At 31.6% G+C, this 9683-nt stretch overlaps 2 protein-coding genes across 2 annotated transcripts in view; both read left to right on the top strand.

The window, feature by feature from the left end:
- The window catches only part of cers4b (ceramide synthase 4b), an 18607-nt gene extending 18393 nt beyond the window's left edge, over positions 1–214 (top strand). Inside the window, exon 11 of the mRNA XM_042719191.1 lies at positions 2–214. Within this exon, the coding sequence (XP_042575125.1) occupies positions 2–214 (213 nt within the window). The remainder of the gene's footprint in view (position 1) is intronic.
- Positions 215–1381: 1167 nt separating this feature from the next.
- LOC109090410 (ubiquitin-60S ribosomal protein L40) lies at positions 1382–4855 on the top strand. The gene is made up of 5 exons (XM_042719090.1): positions 1382–1495; positions 2924–3033; positions 4327–4413; positions 4515–4617; positions 4703–4855. The coding sequence occupies exons 2-5, from the start codon at positions 2931–2933 to the stop codon at positions 4794–4796; spliced, it is 387 nt and encodes a 128-aa protein (XP_042575024.1). The 5' UTR covers positions 1382–1495; positions 2924–2930; the 3' UTR covers positions 4797–4855.
- The last annotated feature ends 4828 nt before the right edge of the window (positions 4856–9683 follow it).

The following is a 9683-nucleotide window of genomic DNA, read 5'->3' as shown; positions in this document are numbered from 1 at the left end:
GCTGGACAAGGACGAGCGCAGCGATGTTGAAAGTGAACCGGAGGAGGAGGAGAATGAGGAAGAGGAAGAGGAGCAGGAAGATCGTTCTTCCTGGAGGAAGAGGAAGGTGGTTCTGGACTCCAGGCTGGCGATGCTGAGCTCCAGCTGTGTCTTAAATAACTTGACTAACCAGAAGGCAGGCGGGAACGGGAAGAGTGGACTGAAAGCAAGATAGATTGGATTGCTGTGGTATCATTGATGAGATGAGATGGAAAGATATAGACAAAAGAAGCAAAATTTACTCTCATTTACACCAGTAACCAGCTCAAGCACTTAGGAGTATTTATGAGCGAGACACCTCATATCACTACTAAAAGAGTAGAATTGAATGGAAATAAAAAGACTTTCTGACTTGTGTGCATTTAGTTCATGAGTGCAAACCCATATCAGTAATGTTCAGTCTGTAATAAACAGGCCATAAATAACTTTTAACTGAAAATACTCTGTATTTACTGTGCACTTATATGATGAAAATACTCTGTTTGAACCGAGTGGTTTGTTTTGTAAATATAGCTGTAGATTTCATTTTGAATATGTTTTAATGTCCTCTGGTAGAATATATTGTGAAATATCTTGCCTTGTCTTTTTCTCTGTAAAAACAATTTTTTGTTTATATAAATATAACATTGTAAATTATTGTAACAAATTGCATATCATGTGTAATAAAGATATTTTATAATTAAAAAAAGACATTTATTTAAAAATATACATACATTTTAAAAATATTCTTAAATATTTAATTTAAAATGTATTAATAACAACACTGTATATGTATTAATATTGTATATAATATATAATAATGTTAGTATTATTCATTACATTTAATTGTATTTTATATATACATGTGTAAATGTAAAAATACAATATAATGACATTGTTATTAAATATACATTTATAAATATTAATGTAAATATTAATTTTTAAATTACTGTAACAATTCACAAATGTAATTGTACATTTAAGATGGAATAAAATAATTTAACAAAGATTTAATTAAAAATATATATATTTATTATGAAAAAATTATATATATTTATATTATCATTATTATAAATATTAAATTTTAAATTATTGTGACAAATAACGCCAGTTTGAATTCTACATATTAAATGATATTTAATTTCAGACATACACACATATGTATATAGCAGACACCAGACGTCACCCAGATTCACAGTAAACACATAATAAATAACAGCTAGTCATAGAAATGCAGAAACCGATCATGCATTTCTATAAAACCAGCACAGACCTTATTTTGGAGCTCTAACTCTGATTCTGAAGGAAAATGTTTATATTGGTTTGAAACACTATTTATTGTTTGCAGCGGGGCACTGCGGTTCCGCTCCGCTCCTGCAGGCGGCGGTAAAGCAGCTGTAACGCTCAAATACACGCCATCTTCATGCACGAGGAACGCATCGTTCTTTTTCCGCCCGGATCAGCAGAGACTGCGAGGGTGAGGATTATTCTCCGCGCGATTGTCCAGTTTTAGCGTCTTTTCTCTGCTTATTCACCTTCATGGTCGCGCGTGTGTGTACATGATATGTTTACGGTCGCGAATGGATCGATTAAAGCTGGTTATGCGGTGGATTTAGACGCGTTTGTGTGGTTTGAAGTCGAGTGTGTCGTGATGGAGTGTCATGGCCGCTTCTGCCATGTGTGTGTGTGAGAAGCTAATGACAGAAAACACACCAAACACACAGAAAAGCGACAGAAACCTACAACACATGCATGCTTTGTGCATTAATCTGCGAATGTCAGCTGTGTTTTGTACCATCACGTGTCCCTGTCAGCGTTTGAATTACATAAAACTGATTTGTGATATGTAGTAAAGTGTTTTTGGTATCATTCATATATATATATATCTATATTATATATATATTATATATATATATATTATATATCTATACATACACACACACAGTACAGGTCAAAAGTTTGGAAAACATTACTATTTTTAATGTTTTTGAAAGAAGTTTCTTCTGCTCATCAAGCCTGCATTTATTTGATCTAAAAATTCAGAAAAAAAAATGTAATATTGTGATATATTATTACAATTTAAAATAATTGTTTTTAAATTTATTATACTTTAAATTATCATTTATTTCTGTGATGCAAAGCTGAATTTTTAGGATCATTATCACATGATCCTTTAGAAATCATTCTAATATGATGATTTCATTATCAAAGTTGGAAACAGTTCTGCTGCTCAATATTTTTTCAGAACATGTGATACTTTTTTGGATACTTTGATGAATAAAAAGTAAAAAAAAAAGAAGCTATGTTTTTAAAATATAAATATTTTGTAATAACAATATACACTACTGGTCAGTAATTTTTTTATCTTTTTTTTTTTAAATAAAATCAATACTTTTATTCAGCAAGGATGTGTTAAATTGATAAAAAGTGATAGTAAAGAAAATATATTATTAGAATATATATTATTAGATTTTTTTATTTTTTTTTTTGAATAAATGCAGTTCTTTTTAACCTTTTATTCATCAAATATATTAGACAGCAGAACTGTTTCAAACACTCATAATAAATCAGAATATTAGAATGATTTCTAAATGATCATGTGATAGACTGGATGTTATATATTTATATATATATAATAATATTTTTTTAATTTTTTAAAATTTTTTGTTATTTCATTGTTTTTTTAGTTGTTACTACTATTGTGGTTTGTTGAAATAATCAATGTTTTATAGAATACTGATTTGTTAATGTAACATGGTTTGATAATATCCCACCAGGACAAAAATATTGTATTGCCACATGTTGTGCTGCTTCAGTTCCTGTGATCATCAGTGCACTGCTGATGTTTGATGCTCTCATTGACTCTGAATGATGTTGATGGTCTCTCTCTCTTTCTGTGTGACAGTGGCAAGATGCAGATCTTTGTGAAAACTCTGACCGGTAAGACCATCACCCTCGAGGTCGAGCCCAGCGACACCATCGAGAATGTGAAGGCCAAGATCCAGGACAAGGAGGGTGTGTATGAAAAAACGGAAAAAAAATTATGTGTATATGTGTGTATGTATAAGTAAAATGTCAAAATATATTTCTCTGTATTTTTATTTTCTAGTACAAAATATCTAAACCTCTTTAAATCAAGATACATTTACTTGAGATGCAAGCTGAAGATGTGAAGCTATGTTTTCTAAGGATTTAAACCAAACTAAGTGTGTTTATGCTTTAAATAATAACGGGTATCAAATTTAATTTAATATAAAGGTAATTCAATTTTCAAATTCAGTAAAATTATTAGTAATTTTTTTTTATTTGCTCACTTCATTTTGATACATTTCTCAGAAAATAAAACTTAAAGGGTTAGTTCACCCAAATATTAAAATTATGTCATTAATGACTCACCCTCATGTCGTTCCAAACCCGTGAGACCTCCGTTCATCTTCTGAACACAGTTTAAGATATTTTAGATTTAGTCCGAGAGCTTTCTGTCCCTCCATTGAGAATGTATGTACGGTATACTGTCCACGTCCAGAAAGGTAATAAAAACATCTTCAAAGTAGTCCATGTGACATCAGAGGGTCACTTAGAATTTTCTGAAGCATCGAAAATACATTTTGCTCCAAAAATAACAAAAATGACGACTTTATTCAGCATTGAACGCGCTCACAACAGACCCGGGAGAGAAGACAATGCTGAATAAAGTCGTCATTTTTGTTATTTTTGGAGCAAAATGTATATTCGATGCTTCAATAAATTCTAACGGACCCTCTGATGTCACATGGACTACTTTGATGATGTTTTATTACCTTTCTGGACGTGGACAGTATAACGTACATACATTTTCAATGGAGGGACAGAAAGCTCTCGGACTAAATCTAAAATATCTTAAACATAAAAAAACAAAAAAAAAAAACGTGTTGTGTTCTGAAGATGAACGGAGGTCTTACGGGTTTGGAACGACATGAGGGTGAGTCATTAATGACATAATTTTGATTTTTGGGTGAACTAACCCTTTAAGTCGTTTTGCTTCTGAAGTAAGTATATCTTGATTTAAGTATCTCGAAATGATTACTGAGGATTAGTGTTTGCCTGGATTTATTCCTTACATTCTTACTTGGTCTGATAAAGATCTTGAGGTATTATAATTTGTCTTCATAAAACTTGCAGAAACCCTGTATAAAGATATGAGCTGAATTAATCATGTTCTGCTTGCTGGAGGACATTGACATTGTCTTTTATTATTTATATTTATTTATTATTATATGTATTTTTTCCGTTCTTCAGAGCACTAGCGTGTCTTTATTTCGTCCTCAGGGATCCCGCCTGACCAGCAGCGTCTGATTTTCGCTGGCAAGCAGCTGGAAGACGGTCGCACGCTTTCAGACTACAACATTCAGAAAGGTGTGTAAATACTGCGCTGTCTTTAAACACACAACCCCTCTCACGTGCGTGACATCTGCTGTTGCTGTGTGTATTGGGCTGATGTTTGTGGTTTCTGTCAGAGTCCACCCTGCACCTGGTGCTGCGTCTCAGAGGAGGCATCATCGAGCCGTCCCTCAGACAGCTGGCCCAGAAATACAACTGCGAGAAGATGATCTGCCGCAAGTAAGACCACACTCTTCGCTGGTAAAGTCTAGCGCTCGTCCTCTGATGTAGGTCCTGTGTTGATGATGATGATGTTCTCTCTCAGGTGTTACGCCCGTCTGCACCCACGTGCCGTCAACTGCCGCAAGAAGAAGTGCGGCCACACCAACAACCTGCGTCCCAAGAAGAAGCTGAAGTAGACTGGAGCATCGCTGTGTTTCAGGAGCGTCTTTCTTCAAATAAAATGTTGTTAGAAACAGTTGCATGGAATTGGTCTCTCTTCATTTGCCAACTAGTGCACCTTCATCATCATCTTTTCCTTCTGTGTAAAAAATGAACCTTAGAGATGCACATTAACCATTTTGTGTCTTCATGCTTCCCTGAGGACTTTTTTTTTTTTTTTTTAAGTTGATCCAAAGTAATCACTGTTTTCTGGTTAGAAGGTTTTGTTAAATCTATTACATGTTGTACATTTAAAACAAAACATTGTAAAATGCTTCTCTGCAGAGGCAGTAAACTTACAGTCTGTGTAATGTTCGATCACAACAGGCCTAGAATATATAATATATAATCTAACTAAATGGGGATCTTTTTGTATTTGTTTGTAAAAGCACAAATTATTTTAAGCCAAGCCTGTTGCTAATACAAAATTGATGTCTATTCATTTTTATTTTTATGCAGACAGTAAAAAATGTCTTGCATGTAATAATTTCATATTTTATGAATGATTTAAAAAATGTTATATGGTGTAAATGTACATTTAGAATGCTACAACTACTTAAGATTAAAAGTATGCACTTTCCAAAAAAAAAAAAGAAAATGTAAGCCTATTTAAATAAACCAACATTTAGTTTTTTTTTTGCCATTTATTTTTTTTGAGCTATATATATATTCTGATTATTTATTATAAATATTTTTTTTTTTGAGCTTAATATCTAATAATAATAGCTGCTAATATCGGATTGTCCATTAAACATTTTCTAAGTGAGAACAATGAAAATGTAAAAGTGAAGCATTTGAATGTTATGAAGTTGAATCTCCAAACTCTTATTTTTAAATGACTTACGAATTTTTGAACTTTAAACAACGCATTCAAGTTGAAATTAAGCACATTTGCTTTAGTATTAAGTGAGCAAATGTAGTGCAAATTGTAAGCATATTCAAACTTCTTAACATTTTGCTTTATTTACTTGTGCACGGAACAACTTAAGCACTTTTAAAACTAAATTCACATGCTTTGTAAATGCATTTTAAGCATGCATTTGCTGGGGCAATAATTGAGCACATAATATTTAAAGCTATGCATATTTAAATCAGTCTAATTTAACCATTGGTTTGATGTTTTGGACACATTTAAATGCAATAAATCACAGAGTTAATATAATGTAAAACATATTTATTCAGCAGGTTTGCGTTCAGTTCAGAGAAGATGATATATTGTGAGTCTTTGCTCTGGAGTTTCCAGCTGATTGCGTTAGCCGGTCAGCACAGTATGACTCTTACTAGTGTAGCATGAAATACTGTCATCATCATATAATCAGCCTGTCAAGAGCTGCAGGAGGAACCTAAGATGCATGTGGGACAATAAGGCTCTCGCATCAGAGTAAGACGCTGGATCACTCACAAGCAGAAATGTTTGTCCTTGAAAAGAGTTCTTGCCACTTTCTCCAAATCAAATCACACATGCTCTCGTTGTCGATTATACAAAGCAGTACACATTCTCAAGTACTGCATGAAGAGAGAAGAAGAAATATAAAAGTAAACACCTGTTTATTTGACCCTATATATGTATAAAGCACACAAATAAAAACGTGGCTCGTGCTGTCCGTGCCGAACCCTGCGGATTGAGAGAACACATAAAAACAGGCTGTTGGCACTTAAAATACTGCAGTCAGAAGCCACACAAGCGGCTTTCTTGTGCTATAATAAAGAAACTGTATAACGCAACATCCACTACACAACTGTACAACCATTACAGCCTATGACATAAAGAAACAGTTCAGCCCAAAATGAACATTTGCTGAAAATGTGCTCTGAGTTTGTTTCTTCACCAGATTTGTAGAAATGCAGCATTGCATCAGTGTCTCATTAATGGATGCTCTGTAGTGAATGGGTGCCGTCAGAATGAGAGTCAAAACAGCTGATAAAAACATCACAGTAATCCACAGCATTCCAGTCCATCAGTTAACATCTGAAGAAGACAAAAGATGAAACAAATCCATCAAGACATATTAACTTTAGACGGTTGCTTCCGAATCCATAATATCGCATTTTTCAAGTTCATTTTTTTTTTGCATGAAAAAAAAACCCTTGAAAATATTTTTTTTTCCAGAAAACAAATTCAATTGCATAAAAAAAAGATTGCAATAAATCACATCAGCAATTCAATACAATTCAATACACACACACTCCTGTACAGAATTTAGATAGCACAGAAATTGTTTATTTTTTAAAACTGAATTATTAAAATAAATTTTTTTTAACATTAACAGTAATTAGAAATGTTTTAAATATTTTAACTATATAGTATTTAAATTAAAACCATCATATAAAATTATAATTGAATTTAGATTTTAAAAAAAAGCAAAAAAGAAAAGAGGAGGTAGAAGATAAAAATGGCAAAAAATAACAATTAAATAAATTCAGAAAAAAGAAAACCTGCAGTGATCAATGTCTATACATCTGTGTTTTGGACTGGAGTGCTGTAGATTACTTGTGGATTATTGTGATGTTTTTATCAGCTGACGGCACCCATTCACTGCAGAGCATCCATTGCTGAGACACTGATGCAGTGCTACATTTCTACAAACCTGATGAAGAAACAAACTCATCCTGATCTTGGATGGCCATTTTCAGCACATTTTCATTTTTGCCAGAATCATTCCTTTAATCAAATGAAAGTTCAAAGCTTTAGAGCTGCACAAAGCAACTACACTAGATGCATTCATGAATCCATTCCTCAAAGAACTACAGCTATTCTTAAATATAGATTCCCTCACGGGCTCAAGGGATCTTAATGTTCTATCATAACAGAATTGTTGATTTCTACCTACTCATATATTTCACCAATGCAGCTAATATTAAATGCTTTATATCAATGCTGTCGTCTAAACTAAGCATTCCACAGTATGAAGATATAGAGGCGTTTAGCGCCACATTCAAGCTGGTCTTTGGTTTCCACTCACTCCCAGCTGAGAAACTGAATCAGAAAAACAAACTCAACGGCACAAAAGCTCATTCGTGACTTTCTAAAATGGTAAACATTATTTCAACTCATATTTTTCCACTCATATATCTCCCAAAGTTTGAGGCGTTTGAGCCACTAAGGTCTACAAATTTGTTTTGGTTATGAACTAAACCACACATCATATTCATTAAATACTCATGATTCAATTAGATTCCGATTCACAGAGTCAAGATTCAGTTCCAAACAGAATCAATTTTTTAACCTAATCTTTTAAAGTGCTAGTAAAAATTCATTTGATTTTTTACATAACAGCCATTCATGCTTAAAGGTTAATGTTTCAGAAATTTGTAAATTTTTAAATGATTACAAATGATATGCATTTTTAAATGATTAAAATATTAAATTGTTATAACTATATAATATTTACTATTAAAATAATCATTTCAAATAATTAAAAAAAAGAAAACCGTAGTCAATCATATGTTTATAATTTTTTTTTTAAATGTTCTTTTTATTTTTTAATTTGATTTTTTAATTGTTGATTTTAATTTTAGATTGCAGCCCTTCATGCTAGAATGGTACAGAAATGCGTGACAATTTTTAAGCTAAATTAAAATTTTATTATTTAATAAAATGTATAATTAATAATTCAAAATAATAATGTGATAAAAATGGAAAAAAAGTATATTATACAATGTTTTTTTTACCTAATTTTTTGAAGTGTTCATAAAAATTAATTTAATATTGACATAACAGCCATTCTCATTAATGTTTAATTTTACAGAAGTGTGTGATTTATTATTAAAATATATATTTTTTTATATTATTAAAAATGTATTGAATTACTATTTTAATTTTATATTATTATTTATAATTTAATAATAATTTGAAATATTTAAATGCAAAAATAAAGAAATAAAAATCTTTACACAACATTAAATCTTGTGTAAATAACTTACGTTGCACTAAACTTAATTATTAATGCTTTAAAATAAAATTTCAATTATTTATTTATTTTTTGTGAATTAATCCAGAATCGTTTGTGGTGCATTTTTGAATATTAGAATTTTTTTTCAGCCCTATTTTTCATAATGTGTGACCTTTAGCATGGTTTAAAAGAAGAAGAAAAAAAGAAAAAAAAATCATACTTGTGATCCTGTAAAGATGTCACACAGCACTAGTGTTTGTGTATCAAAAATAAAGCGTACTGTAACAACACTGAAGTTATTGCTAGACTGGAACAGAAAGAGCTTTTCAGTGCAAATTCAAGACGAAAGAGAAGAAAGCAGGGAGAGTGAACACAGAGATTAAAGTGTTTTAGTGTTTTCTTTAAGTACGGATTCTGCTTCATTCCTGAATGATTCAGCCGTTCAAACGAATCAGTTGAATGAATGATTCAGTGATCAAATCAGTGACTTGCTGCCACCTCCTGATGGATTTATCTTCATTTTTAGCGTATAATTTCAGTCAGGAGCGCTTGTCCTCCTAATGTAAAAAATTAGGAGCACCATCTGACCAATAATCAAAATTTCTGATCAAAAATGTGCCTTCCTAATACGACGTGACGTGACAAAGTGACTTACAGGAGTATTTTTTTTTTACCTGCAAGATGGCATCATTTTCATCTGTCAAATTCAAAAATGTATGTTTGTAAGTTTTTTTAAATTTCTATTTAAAACAAGTAGAATAAGACGAATAATCATATGAAACTAGTATTAATAAATTAATTTATATTACAGAGGTGGCACAAAAGAAGTGGCTTGTAGGTACACTTCCAATTAAATTCATAGATTCATGTGGAGATTAATGTTTTAAATATAACATTTCAAATACAGAAATATTAAATGATTTAAATACCTGGAATCATAGGCTAAAAATTAAACTATATCCGCCAGCAGGT

Source organism: Cyprinus carpio, chromosome B2 (assembly GCF_018340385.1).
Source record: "Cyprinus carpio isolate SPL01 chromosome B2, ASM1834038v1, whole genome shotgun sequence".
NCBI lineage: Eukaryota > Metazoa > Chordata > Actinopteri > Cypriniformes > Cyprinidae > Cyprinus > Cyprinus carpio.
The sequence above is the reverse complement of the archived record's forward strand: the minus strand, read 5'-3'. Positions and strand labels throughout refer to the sequence as shown.